This window comes from Equus caballus, chromosome 14, assembly GCF_041296265.1.
Source record: "Equus caballus isolate H_3958 breed thoroughbred chromosome 14, TB-T2T, whole genome shotgun sequence".
Taxonomy (NCBI): domain Eukaryota; kingdom Metazoa; phylum Chordata; class Mammalia; order Perissodactyla; family Equidae; genus Equus; species Equus caballus.
In genome coordinates this window covers 52,398,620-52,423,041 of record NC_091697.1, presented here as the reverse complement: position 1 = coordinate 52,423,041, position 24,422 = coordinate 52,398,620, and the positions used below count along the sequence as shown (strand labels likewise).

Sequence of the window (24,422 nt, the reverse complement as noted above, 5' to 3'; positions counted from 1 at the left end):
TGATATTCTAGGGTAAGAAAGGAGTTTTGGGGTCACCATAAAATGTGCAACAAAGTTCAACCGTATCTTCAGTCCAGACAGAGGCACTCTTCGGAAAGGCTCAGCTTTCCTCTCCATCTCTAACCTCATCCACATGTTAGTTCTGACTTGGGAATTACTTTTAAAGAGAACAGAAGAAAAGGGAAAGAAACAAATAAGAATTTAGGCCACATTCTTGGGAAAAGAATCAGTAACTACCATTTTCAAATTGCCATACTTGTATCCGACAAATTGACATTCTATTGATCACAGTTAAAGGTAAGATAATAGTATCATTTCAACATCTGTTACTTTTACTTTTTGCACTTTTTTCTGTCCATTATTCTTACGCAAGGAAGAAAAAAAAACCACCAAAGCATGCTCCGACAGCTCATTAATGGCTTTCCAACTGCTACCCCAGATTATGCAAGGATTTTCTGCTAGAATTACTTGAAAAAGTAATAGAAATTGAGACTGTTTGCATATGTTTCCCACAGGAACAGAGACCCCTGAAATAAGATAAATTAGCACCCACATCAGGGCCAAATGTTGTTAACCAATGACTCCAGGATAGAAGGAGGTAGGTAAAAAAGATGAAGCCAGACAATTGATACCAAAAAAGAGAGAGTCTCATAGTTATATTTGACAATGAGATCAAGTTTAAATAATTACTAGCCCCTGTGCTCTCAAGTTGCACATTATTAATTAGTGAGTTTCATCTGGATAAACACATTTTGATGGTATTGTGAGTAGGAGGAGGAGGACTGATTTTCCACAGCACTGTACCCTCAACAGAGAGGGTCCTGCTTACATGCTTCTGAGAACTGGTTCAATATCATGTTAGCATGTAAGGAATAAACTAAAGGGTCCACTTCAATAACTCCTACAACAACAAAGAAAAAGCTGTCCTTGTTTAAGTGAAGGTTCAAGGTCACTAGCTAGTCTGTTTCAGGGCACATATGAACCATACAAGTCTCATGCTTCTGACCCTTGTCTTCAAGTCCCTAAACTGGAATAAATCCAGATAAAAGCCTGAGGAACCACTTCACACCCTAAACACGTGCAAACTTTGTTCAACAGAACACTTTACTGCCAAAATGGAGTTGGCAGAAGTTTGGTGCAAAGGCCCCCCAGCTGCATGATTTGCTGGCACCAGAAAGCTTAAAAATCTTAACATAACACTGCTGAGTTTGAGTTCTACCAATTTGCTTGAAACTACTTCCCCAAGTTTGACTTGAGAAAGATGGAAGCTGCCATCAAGAAAGACTTTATTAACACTTCATCGTCTACCCAGAAATAATTTGATTTCCCACTCCTGGTGGTCATAGCTCTATATTCCTTGGTGGTTGTGTTTATACTGTAAATCTAATGCAGTCTATTTTGAAATGTAAATTCAATTTTGTTTGGTTGCTTGGATAAAGGGGTACAGGGAGAACTACTGTAAACATACAAAATTAATTATGACAAAGTTCTACTTAGAAAACACCTGATCCAAATAACCCCCATATATCACAATTTATTACCCTCAAAAAATATGGGAGAAATTAAGATATAGAATATCCGTAAATTGCTATCATTCGACATTTGGTTTACCTTGTCTTCTCACTTCTCTGAGTTTGAGTGATGGTGGTTTACTTTGTATATGAACAACTTAGGGAGTGAGGAAAGGAGCCAAGAAGAGTTCTTCTCTTCCACAAGGGTCAACAATAAGGTTCTTTTGGGGATCTTTATAAGCTTGACGCGGTTTAATGAGGAAAACTGCACCTGAATTTTAAACTTGTAGTTAGAATACTGGCAACTACAGCTATTATATTTTCTAATAGAACTAGCAACTTTAAACTTGTAAATTCTTGTTAAATATGCAGTATTGAGAAACTATGGCTTGCTTTGGACAGTTATCTCGTGCTATATTTCAATAAGAGACCAGGTTTAGAGTAAAGATGCTACTTGCTCCTCATACAGCTAACAAAAATTAAGCTTGTTTTCAAGCTTTCTAATCTTTTCTCTCAGTAGCTCCACGTATTTTATTAATTTCCCTGAAAGCCTTTCTGTTTTTCCTCCTCTAGGACCTCCTAAGTATTCTAATTCTCAGCCATGATTTCATATTTTCACCAGCTTCTAATCTCCACAATATAGTTGGAAGCATGTAGGACAAAACACTCTTTAGGATATCAAGTGGCAGAAGACTGTAGTTTTAAAGTTATTTATATAGTAGTGCTGCCACCTAAGGATGAGGTGAATAAAGAAGCAATTCAAAGGAAGTGACCCATCATTCTCAAGTCTGTCTCAAAAATTTTCTCACCTCTAACTAGAGATTAATAAAGCATTTTGCTGTTGTTGTTGGTATGGAAGTTGAATTGTTTCACAATAACTTACTGCTGAGCGGTAATTTTCTATGGTACAAAATTTCAAACTCAAACCTTTTAGAGTCCTCTGTGATTTGGGTCTCCAGGAATATCTCTCAAACTTATTTCTCTCAGACATTAGGCACTGCCTACACTACATAAGGGGGGAGGGCATCAAAAGATATCTGGAAGTAAACAATTGAGGGATTTCTGGTTTAGTGGAAAAAGTAGGTGATAATATACCTAGGGTGTTTCCCTCTATTGGTGACAGACTCCCTGCAACTCTGAACAACTGACATACTTTTATACCTCAATTTTCTCGTCTATAAAATGGGGTTAATTTCACCTCGCTCCTCCTTGCTTCGCAGGCTTAACTAGATGAGCTTCTTGGATAAGGTCCAAAATAAGTGAGTTTAAAAGTCTACTATTGTCTAACAAAAGAGTATCTTACAATGTACTGCAAAGTAACTTCAAAATAAAATACATTCAGTTAAATAAATTAGGACGTTGACTAGGTTTTCCCAAATTACAGATTGACTTCTCTGAGATCTATTTAAATAATGATAAAGATAGTGAAGGCAGTTTGCTATTTATTTTGCAGCTGATAACTTTTAACTGATCCATCTACGCACGCAGTGTTGCAGGATGGAGATGTGAGAGCAAAGAGAGGAAAAAAGTTACCGCGCACCAAAAATCTTGTCAAACTTGGTAAGATTTCAAGAAAACTCTTAAAGGACATTTTATAGTTCTGCATTTCGCCCTTGCATAGCAATTTATGAAAATTAACTCGTCCCTTTTACTCTCTCCCTCTCGGCCCAAGGACGCATAAACAATATTTATCAGGATTTTGTCCTTAGTCACAGTCCCTCAAAGGGGCCCAGTTTCACCTACACTGCGTGGGAGGCTGGGCAGCAGCCCCACGCTTCCTGTCAAGGATTCCTGGGGCTAGAACCCAAACGTGGTCTAGCCTCTTTCTTCTTTATGCTAATTCTGCCCTTCCAGCCCCTCTCGGCAGGCATCTGAAGGCCAAGGTGAGACCCTCCCGGGAGATGAAAGACCTATTGCCTCCTGAGAGACGAGGGCGGGGAGGAGGGTGACGGGGTGGTAGCGGCACCGACAGCGACGCTGAGCCTAAGTTGGAGCTGACGCAGGCCCCACTGGGTTCTGTCCCCGCCTGAGCCTGCCTTCGGCCTTCACAGCCCAAAGAGGAATAAGTCCTCCTGGGGGCGCTACGGGCGGTGGGTGGAGGAAGTGCGGGCAAAGAGGCCACAGGCAGCTCTCTCCTCAGACGCGCCTCAAGGCCTGGGCCGCCGGCTGTTGACGCGCCAACGGTGGAGGGCGCGCGCACGCGCGAGACGGGGGCGGAGGGAGCGCGCTCGGCGGCCGCCGCCGCGGCAACTGAAACGGAGGAACGCGAGGGCGGAGGGCGCGAGCCACGGGGGGAGGATGGGGGAGAGATGGTGGGTAGCGCGGAGCGCGCGCTGACGTCGCCCGGAGTCACGCACGGAGCGCCGGGTTACGCGCCGACGTCTGGCTGCCACGACTTGCCGTCGGCGGCGGCGGCGGCGGCAAGCGGATCCCGCAGGGGAAGGAGGAGGAGGAGGGAGAGCCAAGGGGGCTGTGAGTGAGCGGGAGAAGCAGGGTGTGAGCCGGGCTTGCCCGCGGGAGGGAGAACGAGCGAGAGCCGAGCCAGCCGTCCGAGCCGCCTCCTCCTCCTCCCCTCGGCGTCCCGCCCCCGCCTGCCAGCCCGCCCTCCTCCCTCCTCAGCCGGCAGAGCCTGAGTGAGGCGCAGCCAGGCTCGCGCGGCTGTCCAGGACAGGTGTGCGCGCGCGCGCCCTCCTCCCCTCCCCCCTCCCTCGCGCCTGCCTAGCGCGCGCCCTCCCTTCTTCCAGCCCGCGCCCTCCCTCACCTGCGGCAGGACAGCGCCCGCCCGCCCGGGTAAGCCCCTCGCGATCTTCCCTGCTGCCACTGCCACAGCTCGTGGCGCTGCCCACCCCGTCCCCTCTAATTGGCCTCTTACGCCCCAGGAATAATTACGGTACCTTTCTAGACATCCCCGCACCCTCCCTCCGGGGACTCTGGCAGTGCAGCAACGCCCCCCCACCCTGTAGCGCACGAACGAATAAACGAACTCCCACCTCCAGAAAAGAACAAAATCACACGCCCCTTAAGAAAAAAAAAAAAAAAAGACAATCTTACCTTCGCAGGCGCTGGAGACCACCAATGAAATGGTGCCGTTGGTTTAGCAATTCCAAAGCCCCATTTCCCCTGGCCGCCTTCGTCCGGGGCCTGGGACAGTGCGCCAGACGTGGCCGACACTCCCTGCACAGCAGCCCTGGCAGAAGGGGAGAGCAAGGAGGGTTCTGGGTTCCACTACCAACCCCTCCTCTCCTCTGTTCAAATCCCCCCGCGGTGCATACACCCGCCCAGGGCGCGTTGTAAAAATAAAAAATACATTGGTGCTGACATCGCAGATGAAGCCAGGCCAAAGGATGGGTTGCCCGAACTAGGCATCTTGCTGCCCCACACAGCTAGGTCAGCTCGACAGCCTCTTCTGCCTTTGTCCGGGGGCGAAAGGAACGGGTGTGAAGCTGGAGGGTCTTCCCCTTGAGTGACAGTGGGTCCCGGAGGCGGCTGAGATGTCTGTAGGGGAAAGGACCCCCACAAATATATCTGCCTTGAGCTTAAACTTGGATAAAGAAAGGCCCAAGCGTCCGGCTGGGGCAACTTTCTTTGGTTCGTTGCTGTCTACCCCTGTAAACGCCACCTTCATTTCCGCTGTCTGCGGGGCCCTTTTGAGGGTTCTAATTCGTTCTTATCTGGGCCCCTTACGTTTCTCTCGGGTCAGGCGCTTTTGGACAGCCTTTTGCAGCGGTGTCTATGCTTGTGTCCCGTGTCCTTGGAAGAGAGGTCCCAGTGCTTTACTATAGGCTGAATTTGGTTTGACATCTTTTGGTAGACTGTCAGAGGAGAAAAGGAATTTTTTTTATTCCTTCAAGACCCCCACTGCTCCCCTTCCAAACTGGCGTTTGCGAATTGAGGCTTTGAAAATTGGAGTGTTGACTAGAGTGTGGAGAGAGTTGCTGATTTCATTCCTTTGGGTACTAGTAAAACCATTTAAGTATCAGCCGGAAGAGAGAGAGCTATTGACATTTGCATCAGTTCTGTTTGGACCTTTTGGGTACATAAAATGTCGGGTTCTCTGAGTGTTTTATCGAATTGAGAATGTGTGCTACGTTTATTTAACTCTTCTGCAACTGCTTAAAAGGAAAACATTTTGTGAAATGCGAGGATTGTATCATATGGATTGTTCTCTTCAGATTTTAAATTTTTAATTCATATCTTTAACACTAAACATTAAAATAGTATTGAAGAGGCATAATTTTAAAGATTAGGTGAGATATAGAAAGGGGGTATGCTTTTTAAAAATGATTGGTGAAATATTATTACTGTTTGTGTTGTTGTTGTTGTTAAATGTTAAGATTTACTTGAGAGTTTCCCTTAAGGTAATTGCTCCACTTTGAACACTTGCAGTACAGCATTCTAGTTAGTTTTAATGATTTGGGTATTGAAGATAATTGTCTGGTTTAAGACAGGCATTTAACCTAAGTAGTACTTGAAAACGTAAGTTCTAATGTTCTCTTTTATTTTTGAAATCTGTGATTTTGTGAAATATTAATCAGCGTATTGTTTCTGTTGGAACTCCATAATCAAAAGAGTCTGTTACCCAGAGGTAGATTCCCTCTCTCCAAGTTTATTTTATAAATATGTGTTGATTTTTACTTTTAAAAACCAAAACTGAGTTAGATTATTTCAGAATCGCCTGTAGTTCAGGCGGAGGAAAATTGAGGCTTTTTTCTTTCTTGTTCTGCCTAATGTCTGTTTCACTTGTGAACAATTTTTTGTTAGTAAGAATTTGTTAAAGACAGAGATAGTCTTTAAGCAATCTCTATTCTTTCAAAATGTGTGTGTAGTGTTAATAAAAGAGCACAAGAAATCTAGAGACATTCGATTTTTAAGTGTAAGCAAACTTTGAGGAGAAAGGGAATTTTTTTGATGATTTTTTTCATTGACACGGATATTTTGCTGCATATTAATATATTTCGTTTTCCCTTTGTCTTTCCTACATTATATTGAAATTATAAATTTAATTTTACAACTATTTGTTTTAAAATAAATTCACACAGCTAGACACGAACTGGCTTTTCATTTACCAAGGTAGTAGATTGTTTAGGTAATTAACAAATGGTTACAAGTCATTTTAAATCCACAAATTTTCTAGTGGATTTTCAGTTAGGATGCAAATCTAACTTTGAAATTCTATTTAAGGTTCTAAACTTTTTGTTTTAAGACTGTTTTAAGACTTTTCCTCCGAGTCAATATTCATTCTTCCCAGAGTGCCTTTTAAGGCTACTATATTCTATAACCTAAGGAAAGCCGCCTTTCACCACCCACCCCCCTAGTCTGACCAAAAGCCCACACTTGTAGGCTTTCCTGAAATTAACTCTCTTGTTTGAGTAGTGAAAATGTGCCAGATATACAATTTATCATTGAATTATCTTGGAGAAGACGTTATTAACCTTGTTTGCTTTTCGGATACATTTATAAAGTAGGTGAGAAGCTGGTATATAATGGCAGAAATTTTATACATATATACTAAATAGCATAAATAAGTATATATTTATGTGGAGAGATCCAGGTCTCAGTTGTTTGCGGATTTGAGCTTAAAATTCCCAGTTTAAGCGTGTATTTATTTAACTTGTGTTTTGTCTGGAAATTTCATCAATTGCCTCTGCGCTGGGGAACTTAGAACTCAGTTCCTGGTGACAGTCACTTTTTCAGAAAATCAGGGCATTCCCAAATTCAAAGTGCTTCAGAATCCCTGGACATAAATGTTTGGGAGAAAGGGCAAGAAATTTAGACTTCAAAGTTGGTCCAAGAAGGAGAGCAATTTAGAGCCCTAGTTTTCTGTTCTGGGGGAAGCGATCATTAGCATGGAAGAATGGCAGGGACCGGCAGGCGCGTGCCCCCTCATCGCAGTCCCATTGGCCTTGTTGCTGCTTTGAGCTGTCCTGAGGGGGCAAGGGCTTGGATCAACGCAAGGTAAACCCTTGAGGAAGAGTAGTACCTCTTCTAGATCGGACTTAACCAGATCTTAGCCTTAGCTCACAAGTGCGACGGTAATGCCCCGCCCCGTTCTGTGCGGAGACCCTGCCACTCAGCCTTTGCGTCCCTGTTTGGGGCCGGGGTCTATCCAGGGTCCTGATCGCTACTGTGCGAGCCTGGAGGAGCCGCCGCTTCTTCACACAGGTATTTTTGAGCGGTAGGAAGTGCGCCAATAGTTCCTAGGTCCCTTTCCCGACAGACTTGGGGACAGGGGAAAGAGTGCAGAAAAATCAGCACTGAATGGGTTCTACGCGGTACTAGAGGATGCTCGCAAACTAAGGGGAAGTTCTTTGTGGGACCCAAAGCCTGAATTTCTCTCTCTCAGAGTGGGCCTCCCCTTCAGGGAGCCATTTCAGGGACCACTAACAGATGGATGGTTCTGGAGCTGGTTCCCAGGACCACTCCAGTTTGCTCTTGGTAGCCAGGGTGCTTTGCCCTGTTTCTTCCTTTTTAGCGGGAAGTAGCAAATGTCAGCCTAGAGCTGAAGTAGCTAAGCTAGGTAGAGTGGAGCCCTTGCTAAGAAAAAAAGGAAGCTGTGAACACTTAACAGGCAGGTTTGACTAGGAGGTGAAGGGATATATTAGGGGGCTGTGAGGGCTTAGATATTGACAAGGCTTATGCCTTGGACTGGGCTGGGTTTCTTGATCATTAGTCCTCTCTTTTTTCAGGAAGCTTGCACAACCATATACTCAGCTGTCTCTGGGGCTAAGAGTGAGGGAAGCATGTCACTTTACTTCAGAGGGTAGGGGATGTTCAATGGGAATGGAACCCACAGACGGGATAGGCACACTCTTCTCAGAATGGAGGCAGCAATCCATGCTTGAGAAAGCCAGAAGTAGGGCTACAACGTCTGTATCCTCTGAGCCCCCTGCAGAAGGTGATGGGAAGAGTGTAGGGGCATAGGCAGGGGGTCCCCTGGAGATAGGCCTTAGCTTTCCCACAGCTGCTAGGACGACTGCAGTGAGGGAGTATGAGAATTCGCTATTTATCTGGAAGAAGGAAAATAGGCCCTAGATTATGCCTCAGATCTAGGAAGAGAGAAATCAATTATTTCTGAGACGACACCCCCTTTAGCTGTCACTGTCCAAAGACTCATTGGTTAATTAATGGTCGGTAACCTAGCCGTCTGCCTAAAAACCAGCGATCATTTAACGTTTTACTTTTTGAAAGGTAGGGGCTCTCCTTGACACTTAGGAGTTTCTGGGAGGAGGAGTAAGGGGCTAGCGAACCTGCATTAATGAATCCCGAATCCCGTAAGGAACTGCGTTTCCCAGGAAATTCCTGACATTTTTAGCTCGTGAATTTCCTAAAGGCTGCTTGGTTTTCTCCTCCATTCTGGGTCCTTCCAGAGAGGAAGAGTGGGCTAGGGGCTGAAGGCTCGGCAGGGCCTGGTTCATCCGCAGAGCTGGCCGGCACCCCAGGCTGGGCTCAGCCCTGAGCAGGGTGCCCCCTTTCCCCAAATCTCGGAAGGAGGAGGGGGAGGCAGGCAGTCAGTCGTGGTCCCAAAGGGGGCTGGTTGAAGGTTTTTGGGTGAGTGTGGGGTTTCTTTTTGATTGTTGCTTGGGGGGAAGGGCAGAGCAAATGGGAACCGGCACTGCGGGCACCCCGGCCCTGGTGCGGCTGCCGTCCTCTGCTCGGCTCCCCCCCGCCGGTGAGTGCGCCCGCCCGCCCGACTGTGCGGGGCTGCGGTTGGGGGGAGGGGGAGCGGGATCATCTGAGGCCAGAGCCGCTGCTGTGCGCGGGGAGGGGGAGCGGCGAGAGCAAGGGGAGCGAAAGGGGAGGGACAGGCTAGGTGTCTGCTGCTCCGCGCCACTGCTGCCGGCGCCCCGTCCTCATCCCCGTCCTCATCCCCGGCAGCCCCTTCTGCAGCTAAGGGTTACCGCCGCACCACCTCTCTTCTTTCTCGCCCTCCTCTGCGGCCAGGGCTCTGCGGTAGGGGACAACCCAGCCGGGCGGCGGGTGGGCCTGTCTGGGTTTGGATCTGGGTCTGGCTGTTGCCCGCATGGAAGGGAATGGCCGTGACTCAGTGTCCCCTCTCTGCAACGGGCTCAGCTGAGCTGCGCAGGCCCCTCCCCCAAATCCTCTCTTTGGGGTCACTGGAAAGCAGAGCTCAGGCCCGGTCCTTGTGCTTAGGATGGCAGTACCCTTCTCACCCCTAGTCCCCCAACTCCCTGGGCCGAGGCTGCCCAGGGTCTGGCCAACAGCGACAGCCACAGTGGTGGCGGCGGCAGCTGCGACGCGACGCGTCCTGCTCCCCCCTCCAGCCTGGGGTGTGGGGTGAGGGCCGGTGGGTGGGCGCCGCCTGGCGGGCGGGCGGACGGGGGGCTGGCAGCGAGGAGGGGGCGTGGGTCACGTGCCGGCGGGCGGGTGGGCGCGTACAGTAGGGCGCCCTGCTACTGTACTGGGGAGTCAGTGCCCTGTTACCGGGTCTCGTCTGTCTCGTCTCTCCCGCAGATCTCGCGAGAGTGGCTGACTGGCTGTGGGGGTTGCGGCGGCAGCAGGCGGAGCCGGGGAGGGAAAGCAGCGGCGGCTGAGGCGACTGAGGCGGCGGCGGGCGGAGCGGCAGGCGGCGGCGGCGCGGCGGCGGAGCGCAGCATCATGGCGGACCGAGACAGCGGCAGCGAGCAGGGTGGTGCGGCGCTGGGCTCGGGCGGCTCCCTGGGGCACCCAGGCTCGGGCTCGGGCTCCGGCGGGGGCGGTGGTGGCGGCGGGGGCGGCGGCGGCAGTGGCGGCGGCGGCGGCGGCGGGGCCCCGGGGGGGCTGCAGCACGAGACGCAGGAGCTGGCCTCCAAGCGGGTGGACATCCAGAACAAGCGCTTCTACCTGGACGTGAAGCAGAACGCCAAGGGCCGCTTCCTGAAGATCGCTGAGGTGGGCGCGGGCGGCAACAAGAGCCGCCTCACTCTCTCCATGTCAGTAGCCGTGGAGTTCCGCGACTACCTGGGCGACTTCATCGAGCACTACGCGCAGCTGGGCCCCAGCCAGCCGCCCGACCTGGCCCAGGCGCAGGACGAGCCGCGCCGGGCGCTCAAGAGCGAGTTCCTGGTGCGCGAGAACCGCAAGTACTACATGGATCTCAAGGAGAACCAGCGCGGCCGCTTCCTGCGCATCCGCCAGACGGTCAACCGGGGGCCCGGCCTGGGCTCCACGCAGGGCCAGACCATTGCGCTGCCCGCACAGGGGCTCATCGAGTTCCGCGACGCTCTGGCCAAGCTCATCGACGACTACGGAGTGGAGGAGGAGCCGGCCGAGCTGCCCGAGGGCACCTCCTTGACTGTGGACAACAAGCGCTTCTTCTTCGATGTGGGCTCTAACAAGTACGGTGTGTTTATGCGAGTTAGTGAGGTGAAGCCCACCTACCGCAACTCCATCACCGTGCCCTACAAGGTGTGGGCCAAGTTCGGACACACCTTCTGCAAGTACTCGGAGGAGATGAAGAAGATTCAAGAGAAGCAGAGAGAGAAGCGAGCTGCCTGTGAGCAGCTCCACCAGCAGCAGCAGCAGCAGCAGGAGGAGACCGCCGCTGCCACCCTGCTACTGCAGGGTGAGGAAGAGGGGGAAGAAGATTGATCAAACTGAATGGAAAAAACCCACACACACATGCATACACACACACATACACACAGCCACACACACAGAAAATATACTGTAAAGAAAGAGAGAAAATAAAAAGTTAAAAAGTTAAAAAAAAAAGAAATAACTTAACTCCAAGGGAGCACCACCCAGAACCTCCACCAACTGACAGTTTCTCTTCTTGACTTGCCACCCATCGCTGGATGTTGTCCACTTTATCCACCATATAAAACAGTAAGCAGCTGCTAAAAACAAAAAACAAAAAAAATACAAAAAGTAATAACATTATATGAACTGTGTTTCCTACTTGATTAAAAAATATAAAGAACTGAGTGTTTATTTCCCTAATTAACCAAGAACTTTTGTACACGTTTAAGCTATTATTATTAAAAGTGTTTGCAAAATGGTCAAGATTATAATATTGCTGAATTATATAAAAGTCCTTTTCATGTTGAGCTAACATTTGACTTTAGCACAAAAAAGAGATATTTTAGAACACGTAAAATAATATTTTTAGTTTTTCTCATTTTGTTACCAAATTTCAAACCTTACATGGAGGTTATTATAGTATATTTGACACCCTATATACCTGTGATTAGAGATGTGTATATATATGAGGGCTAGGCATGCTGTGTGTCTGAGCTTTGTCTAAATGTTATGCAGAAGTTTGTAGAGTTAAAGGTACGTAGGTTTAATTCATGCAAGGTAAACAATAAGTGCTCTCTTTTATACAATATGCATTGCATCTGGACCTTAAACATATAAAAATGGTCAGTGAAACTTCTGTGAACATGAAATTATTAAAAAAGGCATTTAAATGAAATTTGCTAAGTTGTGATTTTTATGGTTGGAACCAAAGTTATTCCAAATAGTGAAAGGAAAAAGAGAAAGAAAGAAAAAGGAAATCTCCCATAATATTTTTCTGCATCTGTTTGCTTTGACTGAGTAGGTGTTTTGTCATTATTGTGTATATGAGATGTACTTGTATTGTTCATAATATATTTTTTTTATTATGTGTAGAAAGATTTTAAAAACTAACGTGCAGCAATTTCCAGTGAACCTGTACTTGGACATCAGGTAGTGAGTCTATTTGTGGTCACTAGCACTGTCTCCTAAACTTGTAAGAGATCTGAAGCTATCCTTTGATTTTTGCCAGTGCTATTAACTTATGTAGACCTGTTAAAAAGCAGAGCAACACAATTATAGTTATCCTACTGAGCCATGGATTCTGAGTTTCATTTTAAAAGTGAAAGCCAAGTTGGTGTATGTAAAGGATTTCCATGTAGCTGTGGTGCTAGTTATTACTGGCTACATTATATGCTAAGTGTATTTGTGTTCCCCAAGTGTACAAGCCTTCTATCAAAAGTATGTTCTATAACTCATATATTCAAGGTGTAGGGTATGAAAATGCAAAGCTTAGGAGAGCACTTTACCAAGCTGGTGTCCTCCAAACTGAAATTGTTTGTAACGATAGTCTTTCACAGGTTTTCATTTAAAGATGTTCGTGTGCTTTTAATTGACAACTAACTTTTTGCTGCTGTATAGTAAAATATTAATATATTTTTATCATTAAACTGCTGCATGACTATCATCTTTGAGTGAAGAGAAAATGTTATAAAAAAAGATGCCTTAAACAGTACATTTTGGTTTGGAATTCTGTAGAAAGTATTTTGGTTAAAAAAAAAAGGTCTTGTCTGACATAGAGTTCTGGGGATGGAATTGTTTCTTGGCAAATCCAGCCATATAGATCTAACTGCTGTATGTAGAAGACACCACCTGTAGGAGCTGGAAGGTATCAGTGCTTCTCACATTGTAAAGCATTGGCCTAGGAAGGTAAACAGTTGTCTTTTTGAAGGATTTTTTTTTTCTGCTGGTTCTTTGGGTTTTGATTTGATATTTTTAAGCTCCCTGGTTGAGTGTGTTGTCTTTGTTTTTGAGATCTACTGTACGTGTTGAATAACAAGCTATTTCCATTGTACTGTGCATTTTCCCATTAAATTGTTTGCTTTTAATATTCATACAATGTTAAATATGAGGTGACCGTACAATAGTTAGGAGTTTCTTTACTTACAAAATCACTGGAAATGATTAAATTGCTTTTCCCCCGTCCCCCAAGGTGCATTTTTCTTATTTCCATATAGTAAAGTTGAGCTCTTACAGTGCATAATGTGACATTTGGAATGCTTATCAACTGCATGTAAACATTAATAACCTGCACTTTTTTGTCTTAAGGTTTGTTGAGCTGTTTCGTTCACTGTACTTTAACTGTGATATGGAAAAGACTGCATTATCTGTGCTGTTACTAGTTAGGAAAGAGAATTGCTTTGATTTTGTCTCTTGTTTACTATAGCTTCTTAAAGTTAAGCCTTGTACTACAGGTTGTTGGAGTACTCCTAGATCAGTGTTTCGTAGTAGCCAGCAATAAGTAGTGCAAGTCAACAAAAACACAGCAAACTTAGGCAAAGTGTCCTTTCTTTGAGATGCGAGTTCTTTCATGAGGTTTTCTTTAGGGTCAGTTACCTAAAGTGAAGCCTTTCTTATCTATAGACTTCAGATTCTGCTTGGAATCCTACCGGATCAAGAAGCACATGCATTGTGCAATTGTCTTTACACTATAACAGTTAAACACAATCTTACTAAGATTTTGAAACCAGTGTCTAATTTATGGTCAGTGGGTTTGAAAAGAAATCCACATGCAAATCTTTTAAGACTTAAGAGGTGATCGTAGAAAAGACTAAGCGACTGTAAAGATGCTCATTTTTGCATCTCACTTTACCTCCCCAAGCGCCCTCCCAACTTTCCCTTCCCTCTCCTGTTTCATCCTTTCCCCGCCTTTCCCCCCAGGTGCTCGGTACTTTACCAAGGTTCTGTATCTCAGTGTTTTATGTTGGAGTTTTTCCTTGTTTTTATTTTGCTAGTTAGTAGACCCTGTTTGTGCTGAAACAAAAAAGGAAATGGTATATTTGACCATATGTGTTATTCATAGAAGACAGTATGATCAAATGTGCCAAAAACAAGCAAACAAAACCCAATTCCTGACAAGTATGCCTTATTTTAATGATCTGCTTTGTCTTACAGTTAAGGTCCAAGAGCTTGGTTAAACTACGTTAATTGCCTAAGTATAAAAGAAAACTTGAAATGCATTGCAATATTGACGTTCTTTAAAATGAGAGACACTGTCAAGTAATTTAATCCAGAGATCAGCCACCAGATTTGAAATGCCCATATATGTGTGTGTGTTTGGTGTTGTTCGTTTTTTTCTTTTAAATCACCAAATCTTTTTTTAAGCTACTTTTTATTTGTGCCTCCTATTTATCATGCTGATGTTAGAAGCAGCAGTCATCCAGCCACAGAGGGAGCTAAAGTTAACTAACCAGAACTGTAGAAATCATTATACATGCCTTTGACAACAAAGGAAGTCCATAAGAAAAGCCATGTTGGCTTTTCCTCCAGTAGATAAAGATTGGAGGTAGATGAATATTTGCCAAATGGAAAAAAAAGACAATGCGAGTCAGGAAAGACAAACTTTTCCAGCTTCTCAAAAGCCATGGAGAGTACAAACCAAAACCAACAGGAAATAAAAAAACCTTGAAAGTCTCACTTTCTAGTTGTCCTATGCAGGGGTTGAAATTTGACTCAAAGTGGAAAATATATGAATGTGTTTTTAGGTCTTCATATCTAGAGATGGATAACTCCCAATTTGATTTTTCAGGTCATGGAGAAAGCTGCTAGTAATTTTAACCCCTGCCTAAAGAAGACAGATAATTTCATTTGGGAGCAAATACTTATTGCCTTGAAAAATAGCACTGTAATAGCCTATGATAATTAGTTGTAGAATAACCTTTATCCCTTTTAAACTATGCAAATTATTAAGTGTAAATTAGGACTCAATTAAAGATAGTTGATTATATTGCAATCAGATGGCATTTACAAACTTAACTGGAGCATATACAAATAAAATCTATTAGTCTAAGAGTTTTGTATGCTAACAGAAAAATATAATTTAGCTACCTATTCTAAAAATGGTGAATATTATTAATATTGTATAATAGGACTGGGAAGACTGCCTCCTTTTTTGAAGAGAGAGAGATTAAGGATTTTTATAATTGTTTTTCATCAAATTTTAATATTTTTGTCAAATTTTTAGGTATTTAATTTGTAAAACAGTTTGCTTTGTACTGGCATACAGAAAATAGGGTATTGATTTTAAACTTTTTGAAGCCAAGTGATCAAGTACATTTGTAATAAAAGTCAATGGATATATATCAGTTGTACTCACTGTTTTCATTTCTTATTAATATAGGAATGCTGTACATTTTCTGCAGGAAAAGTGAACTAAATTTGGGTGGAAGGGAGGGGAAAAGATAAGTATGTTGATAATAATCTGGGTGGGTACCATGGCCCAAGCACTTTACATAATCTTTAAGTCAGTTAAGATTTGGTATATTAAAAAAGACGCATATGTCAAATTTTTTCTTCCTGTTTTCTTATGGAATTTGATGTTTGTGGGGGTTATCTCATTCATTATTTCTGTGCTTTAATATTTTGTATTTGGCACTGTTAAAACTTTCTAAACTAATACATTTTTCTTTTATGACATTTTGGGTTATCTGCCAGCCATGGTGACCCCACCATGGGCATGATTATTTTTCTCTCTCACACATGGTTCACCCTCTCTGCCTCAATATTCCCACTCATTTTTTCGTGTTACTGATACACACACACACACACACACACACACACACACACACACACACACACATTTCCAGATGATTTTAGAATGGGGATTTCTGAAACTGTTGCTCTGGTGGCTTTCATAGCTCCACAATTCATTTTGTTTTACATGTGAACATACTTTTAAGATTTTCCCCCCATAAAATGTGAGATACCAAATCTAATGACTTTTTTCCCTATTCAGAGTCTTTTCAATATCAGAATGAGATTCTGCTTTCTATGTAAAAAGATGCTAAAATAAAGGAATCTTTAGCAACTTAAGTTTGGAACAACTGGTGATAACTCTGAGTATAACATTTATAGTTGACTATCCCTAAATTTGAATATCTTAATAATTTGGAAGATATATACTTCCCCATGAGAGTGGAATGAATAGGAAAGAAAATTTATCAGAATTACTTAAGTGAATAAATTCTCTGAAGTTATTTGTGCAAAGTCGTCTGTTAAAGTTTATCTTTTTAAATCATACATTATTATATTTCTGGTTTTTTTCATTGCAAGCTAACTGAATTTATATGAAGTACAGTATAAAACTGAAGTGATCACTGCTATTACTATTTTCACCTAGCAGCATTGATTACTATAGAGAATTTTCAATATATTTTTAAGAACAGCTGATTTTAATATTTGAGGAGTTATTTGATCCTAAAACAAAACATAAATTTAAGGCCTAGGCCATTTTAATACGCTCTTTTTGAACAGAAATTTCATTATTATGGGCTAAGTGAAGATCATTTAAACTATTAGCATGAGTCAGGTAGAATTTCATGATGCAAGAACAACCAGGTGAAAACTGAAAGATATGATTGGTTTCAAGCCAACAGTTGTCGTCTTTCAGCTGCTAAACTGGCTACTGAGTTTTGATGTTGAATGGTCTAGGCAATTTATGTCTTTAGGAAAGTTGAGTATGGCAAAGGTCACTTGTTAGAAACATTTTTCTTAAAAAAGAATTTTATAGGTGTTCATTTATTTTTATTTTGTCCCCATATTACGTTTGGTATTTATTTTCTTTCTTTTTTTTATTTTTCCTGATGTGCTTTGCTTTTGTGGAAAATTGTCTTGTTTGATAGGTAGAAACGTGGTGGTGATCCTCTGTGTAAAATAAAGTTACTTCTTACAGACCAGGAATATTTTACTCATTTTGGAATCGCACGCTTTTTCATTTTCATGAATACATACTTTATTTTGATGATTATTAGTAATTATTTTTGTAGCGTTTCATGGGAAAAATTTAAACTGAAGGGTTTAATTTTCTTGATTTAGGGTGTACTTTAATAGTTCAAGAGGCCTCCAAGTTCAAGGACCAAACCTTTATATTCTAGAATTTTGAGAAACATGTAAATACTCTTTTTAGCATGTCTTTTGGTCTAAGCTAGATTAACACAGAAGGATCCTAGGAGGACTTGAGAAAAGATGTCCTTATTGTGAAGTGGCAGTCAAACCTATGGGACAGATGTCTTTTTGTATTCACCTTGAGTAGGCTCAAACAGTGATGGCCATCAGCTAATGAATTATTAGCCTCATGTTGGGATTGGGTCAGATTCCCATTCAGCTAGAGTGGATTGGCAATTTCCAGTGCAGGTAGCTGTTGGTGGCATTTGACCTACCTCCCTACCGTGTACATCTGGCATTTCTTTCTCCCATCCTCCTTTTCCCTTGTTTCTCTCTCCTTCTTTCTTCTTCTCCTTGCCATAGGCCTGCCAGTGGCACTCAAAATTAACCCCCTTAAGAGGAAAGTGAAGAAATTGCTGACTCCTGCCTTAGAACATGGCTAACTGATCCCAGAAAGATTTCTGTAGTATAAGGTAATTGGGCAGTTTTTTCTGACTGCCGTTTTCCCTGTAGTGAAGTTGGCAGTTTGAAGGGCATCGACATTTTTTGTTAAGAAATTTGTGAATTGAAGAGAGTAAGAAGTATGTGTACTTTAGGTAGGTTACTATGGACTGAGACTTACTAGTTTGGAAATTTGAGAGCAGAAAGGGGAGAGCTGTTTAATGTGTTTGTGAATGGGAGTGTGGGAGGTAAATAAGGGAATGATTTGGAGGTAAAGTTGGAGAAGTTTTTATTGGAGGTAGGGAAAGATGCTAAGGTGGAATCTTAAATGAGAGTTGTTTGCTGAAGACAATGACGTTTATCTTCACTGAGGAAGTTTCAGTAAAGCCAGAGAAAATGGGTCCCTTCTTGGTTATGAGAAAGCTGTTGGTCTGTAGCTAGATGTTATAATAATGATCCATTATACAAATCTGTTTTCAGATGTAGGGTGTTTGCTTTTCTGGACAAATTAAGTAGCACAATTATGGAATGGCAACTTTTCTGGTCAAGGCAAGTTGGTGCTGGGGACTTACTACTTTGAAGGAAAAAAGAGAACGCTTTAAACTCTTTCACAGTTATCATTTTTAAACTATCAGACATATTTATCATACAGACTGTCTATTCTCCTGGGCATGTGTTACCGTGTAGTTTCCCTTTACTTTTCAAAATCGTCCTTAGATCAAATAATTTGATTTTGCAGTCCGCAAAGATCCATATTATGCCTCGCTTTTACAGAACCTTGAGCCTTTGGTCCACATGAATTTCTTAGAAGAGGATTATAAACCAAGTGAAAACACTACATTGCAATTTAGGTATCTTTTCTATTTCTTTTACATTTACAATCGTAGCAACCATTTATCATTGTGGACCTTATGATACCCTCAATACTACTATATTTCTGAAATTAGACAACATACCTCCCCAAACTTAAATTTCTGTTTGTTTTCCCCGCTTTCTCTGTTCTCTTAAAATTATGGAATTCCCAAAATTCACTGGTGGCAGATGTTAATAATATAATTTGGTACATCTTGGAAGTTCTTATGTCCTTTGTAGGGTGAACTGATGGTGTTCAGATTTCTGTTTCCAGTATCCCAGGAGTATTTTAAATTATTTAAGATAAAGAATTGCTATAATATTTCTGTTTAAAGCTACATAATTCAAGTATATTTGGATTTACTCTGTTTTCTGGTTTAGTATGGACGTATTCTCAGTGACTTTGACAGATTACTATCATGTGTCATTCTACCCAAATCTGTATACATTAGTGATAAAATCTCCTTAAAGATAGTTTAAAAAGAGGTTCTGATTTTGTATTTGAAGGTAATTTTTTTAAACAAATGTCGAGTTCATTAACAATAGCAGAATTATTTTTATTATAACATTTTGTAGAGTTGGCACTTAGTATGATTTTCACATTTTATTGTGTATCTGATTTTAAATGATAATACAGTTGCTGTACTATAACTTGTTTATGTCAGTGCAGAACCTTCTTAAAGAGCCCCTCCTCCCCTTAGGAACTGTTTTAAAAGAAGTGAATTCCCAAACCTGTGTCAAGAACCAGTGATTTAAATGACTGTGAGACAAGTCTTTGAAAGACTTCCTTGAGTCTAGTCAATGGAGATAAATGATAGCCCATTTCCATGCTGCATACAGTTGTTAGGGTTTATAACGTTGTCAATATGTAAAGTGCAAAAGCAGGAAAGACTATGTAAAATTGCCTATAAAATTTTCCAGTTTTCATTATTTGCACTATTTATCTTTGCACTTGATTTTTTGAAAGTTAAGACTAGTCACTTTCACTTTTGTTTCTAGTCTTTTCTAATTTCTTACAGAATTGTGTTTTCAATATCCCACCCAAAGCAAAACTTATATGCAATTAAATATGCTTTATAAGTCCGAGAAAATATTTCTTAGTGTTAGCTATGTAGGACAAAAGTTTGTTTTGATAAAATGTTTAATATGGGCCTTTATTTGCCAAGAAAATCCTTTGTAAATGTGAGCTTTATTAAACTATTTGAATAGATGAAGTGAAAGCTTAGGATAAGAAAAAATACACACACACACACACACACACGCACACACACACACACACACACTATATATATATATAATGATGTCTTTGAGATCCAACTTCCAGCCTGACATGGCCTGGTTTTGGACTGTTGATTTGTTTTCACTGAAGTCAATGAGATTTGAGTCTAGCTGGGTATTGGCTTAAAAAGCTGGAAGAGAAGTGGGTGGCAAGTGGCAGCTCCCTCTTTCATGTAGTTTTCCATAGTGCATAGTGCTCATAGAGTTTCCTCATGGTCTATGTGATATAACTAGTATTGGAATAATTATATTAAATGATATTCCTTTTTGGAATTTAAGGTTGACTCACTTTTTGAGGTGGGGAGGGTGGCAAGGGATAAGAGACTTTATTTTAACTAGAGGCATTCTTACAACCTCAAGATGTACTCTAGAAAGAATAGGAGAACAAAAAGTGTACCTGTGAACATATTTTTTATCTTAGTGAGATTGTACAACACAGTTAGTGTTCAGAACCGCAAAAAAAAAAAAAAAAAAGAAAATAAAGGTTGACAGTTTTGTCAATAGAACAGAGATGTGTTTTGGCTAAAATTATTTTTTGTAAGTTTTTTAATTATTTCATTTTATATTCCCTTTCCCATAGCCTTTTAGGCGCTTCATACTTAAAACCAACAAGTGAGAGGCCTCTCTTCAGGTCTAGTTTATTTTTGGAATGCCTGAGTGTGTTTCTAGATGGGGAGGTGGTGTTTTAATTCTTGACATGTTCTTCTCAGCATGTTTTGCTAGTCATTTTGGCTCTTATGTTTGCATATTCTGTTTAAAATTCAGTGATGTGTTTGAAATGAGAAAGTCTTCTATGACACGGCGTGAATGTTTGTGGCCAGACTCTATTGTGGAACATTTTGGCTTTGTTTTTAATTTGGGTAGAAAGTTAAACTTTCGTTGTTCGGGTTTTGGGTTTATCTAGTGGAATTGTGCCCGGTAGTTGTCTAAATATGGACCAATTTTGGGAAATGAAGGTTGACAGATTTGTATCTGACTCTAGATAATCCTTTACTCAAAATCATAAAGGCTTACATCATTAGAGTTGTCTTAAGTTTTATGTTGTCAAATCTTTAAATGTGGATAATGATCAGAATTATATCTATGAATTTCCTTTGGGAAAAGAGAAAAATTCAGTCTCTAAACCTTTTCTTGGAGACTAAGTTTACCATATATGGAAAATGAAAAAATTTTAGAAAGTGGCTTTGATTATTTTTTAATGGAGTTTAATCAGCTTAATTAATTATTTTTCCTAGTCTGAAGCACTTATTTCCCAAATGTGAATAAAGGGAAAAGATCAGCAATTTGGCCCTTTTTTTTCAAGGCCATTTTTAGTTTTCTGCCCCCATTTTCCAATCCTGCTATAAAATAAATTACGGGTATCCTTCTAAGTCCCTGTAACCCCTTTTGGGGTCACAGATACCTTTGATAATCTGATGAAAGTGATGGACCCTCTCCCCAGAAAAAAAATGCACATACACAGATAATTTTACATACAACCTCAGGGGCATCATGCATCTTCTGAAACCCAAGTTAAGGATCTCTGCTCTAAACAAACCCTATAGAGAAAACTTTAATGCAATTCCTTGATAAAATTAGGAACTAACTATTGGCATAAAACATTTCAGATTGGAATTATTGTTAGATGGTGGCCCCTACTAGCAAAATATGACATTGCAACCAGCTTTGTTAGACATTATAACATCCAGACAAAAGGAAAAAGAAGCAAAGTTCTGAGAGCTATTTATAAGGAGTCAGGGCATCTCTAGACATGGGAGCCATTCCTGGTTCAAGGCAGGAGTCAGGGTACCTGACAGCTTCTAGCAGGGTAGAATTTGATAAACCACAATGCTCAGGATGCCAAGGGGTTAGCCATTATCTTAACCCCTTCCTCACCAAAAGATTTTAGTCTTGTCTATTGGGAAACAAGATGTCACTAGGAAAACAAAAAAATTTGCCTTACACCTTTGCTGGAACACATCAGTTTGGTGATGTATGGGACACCAGTATTATTTTTGAGAAGGTACATAAAACCAAAGTAAATTATTCTCTATGTAGAACATTATTTACTAGTAACATTTGTTTGGATGTATTAGCTTTGACAATTTTTACCAGTAAATATTGGTTTTATTTAAAACTGGGAATCCAGTTGATATATCTGTCCTTTCCCCCATGTAAAGCATAGTTTACAGATTTATGCATACTTTTTACTTTTCTTTCTTGATGCCATGGAGTGGGGTGGGTGGGGTGGGGGGATCCCTGAGTCAACAACTGACAAAATGTCTTCTCCAAATTTAAAAATTGAGAAGCAGCACTTTAAGTCTAACTCTACACCATTTTAGTGCATGTATTAGTTTTAATAATGATTTTTAGTGCATGCCTTTGGGCTTATTCAAAAGTGTACAATAGGAAAGTATATTTCCTTTCTTAGAAAGGAGATGTTTTTCTACTTTGCAACATGTGATTACAAAAATCTTCCTCTGTGGGAAGATTAACCATGTATTGAACTACTGAAAAGTATATATTTTTAGATATACAGAAGGAATCTACATGGAGCAGCATTCAGACCTATATAGAAGTCATAGCATTCTGTATAGGACCAAAAAGGAAATAACATTAAACACTTAAACAGACTTTGTTAGGTAGAAATACCTTTAGATCTTGCAGTGACTTCCAAAAAGAAAATGCCACAGAAGTTTGCTGAAAACTTTTGTTGTTTGAATTTTCTCTGTCAGTGTATTTAGCCCAAATACAACAGCTTTGGGTTAACACATATATAGGAATCAAAAAAACAAAGCTAACTAAATAGATCATTCTGATTTGCCAATCCAGCTTGACTGAAATAAGTAAACTAATCACTTCCAACATGAAAAACTGTTCAACTCCTTTAAGGTTTTAACCTAATAACCTTGGCTGATGTGGGAAGACTCCCACTTTGATTTCTGACCTGACAGTGAAGATTCATGCTTCACATGATTTCACACCTGACAGTGTCTGTTTAAGGAGCTATGGTACAGTTTGCTAATTCAATCCCAGATACCTGTTGATTACCTGTGAGATCTAGAGTCCAAAGTAGCCAGCAGCTGTATGCCTGAGTGCTCTGTGCCCATCAGATCTCTTAAAGTAAGCAGGGTTGGGACAGGTCACAGCTCAGATGAGTGACCTCAGGTGCTGTGGACAGCCCCAGATTCAAGTTGTATCTGCTTTCTTGGGAGTCATCACTGAACTAATGTCCCACATGGTGTTACTTACTGTAGATGCTCTCTCTTGGAGGAGGCCCAAGAGCACACATCCTAATCGCTTGTGGTACTCAGAGAGGGGGTGCTAACTCTGATGCCCTGGCCAAATTCCACTTTAGGGATGTGGGTCTTCTTCTTGCCATTCTAATTGGAAATGTGCATCGCTTCCCATTTTCCCTGTTGATCTCAGTGCAAACTGCACTAGTCTGTTTCTTTGCCCTGGTCCCAAGTCTCTAAGATGCTGGTGTGTATTATATGGGCCAAATTCATGCCTTGTCCTAATGTACAAGAGTTGGTGAATGAGTGAATTCTATGTCAAAGTGCTGTATAGTTGGAGAGTAAACTCTTGTGATGCTTTGGGGATGAAATTGGCCCTCTTTTAGCATAAGTTGGGGAATGTGCACTGGCCAGAGGCTTCCAGCCATGAGGTGTGAGCTGAAACCTATTTTCCCTCTTTTCTTATAGCATGTTGAGAAAATCTGTTGGGTTTTCAGCAGTCAGGGAAGGCCGGAGTTCTGCAGCTTTAATCTGGGTAACTGAGGCTGGTTTGAGCAAGACTTTGGTTAATTAACTGGGTTCTCAGATGCCACAGACTCCGTGAAAAGTCACCATTATTTTCAATGGTTGTGATAGAATTTCCCTCAGTAGCCATTATTTTAAGATTATATTGCAGAGTTGCTTTATTTGAGCTTTTTGTGTATACACAATCCCAAACTGGAAGAAATAATAATTTAAAAAAAAGGAATCCTGCTGTGAAAGGTATATATTACTCTAGATTTTTCTTACTGTAAATATTGTAAGATTGTAATACTGTCGATATTTTATTAACCAACAAATGTTAATCTATGTGAATTCAGACTTATTTTAAATGTGCTTCTTATTTACTGTGTGTGGTCCCTGTTGCTGACAGTATTAAGTTATATTCTGATGTAAGATTAACTTTATTAAAGAATGTAAACATTAATGTTTCCTTATGGGAAAACAAATAAAGTATAAAGAAGACAATTCTTTTCATTAAAATATACTGTGTATTTACACTTGCTAGACCCAGCACCACTTATAAATTTAGTACACTGTTCAGAATTTTAGTTAACACAGCTGACATGGTTGTGCTCTGTTTGAAAGTCTAAGAGTAGGTATTGTTGGAATATAAACAGTTTGTATTTGTCTGCTGTGAATCATAATCTTGAAATTTCTAATTGTTTGTAAAATTTTTATAGTAAAACATTTTAATGACAATTTAAAAATTTATCTTCTCTAAAGAATGGTCAAAACAATATCCTTTCAGAAATAGAATTGTTCTTTAATATCTTTCCAAAATAACTTTGGTTAAATGGACCAGATGGATATTAGTTAAAATTTAGGACAAAGTTGTGATATTCTTTGAGTTTACAAGTTAATCCTTATTGGAGATGTGCCAATTATACAGTAGAATATCATTAATTTGCACTGTTTGGGGACCCCA

The 24,422-nt window shown here is 41.4% G+C and overlaps 1 protein-coding gene across 5 annotated transcripts in view; it reads left to right on the top strand.

The window, feature by feature from the left end:
* Positions 1 to 3,252: 3,252 nt before the first annotated feature.
* The window catches only part of PURA (purine rich element binding protein A), an 81,892-nt gene continuing 60,722 nt past the window's right edge, over positions 3,253 to 24,422 (top strand). Inside the window, exons 1-2 of one of the 5 annotated variants that reach the window (XM_023617576.2) lie at positions 3,253 to 3,394; positions 9,984 to 15,365. In XM_023617576.2, the coding sequence (XP_023473344.1) occupies positions 10,128 to 11,099 (972 nt within the window). In that variant the 5' untranslated portion in view covers positions 3,253 to 3,394; positions 9,984 to 10,127 and the 3' untranslated portion in view covers positions 11,100 to 15,365. Of the gene's footprint in view, positions 3,395 to 3,899; positions 4,302 to 9,293; positions 9,462 to 9,983; positions 15,366 to 24,422 lie in introns of those variants that run through there. The other 4 variants (XM_023617574.2, XM_023617575.2, XM_023617573.2 and 1 more) reach the window with 4 other exon arrangements.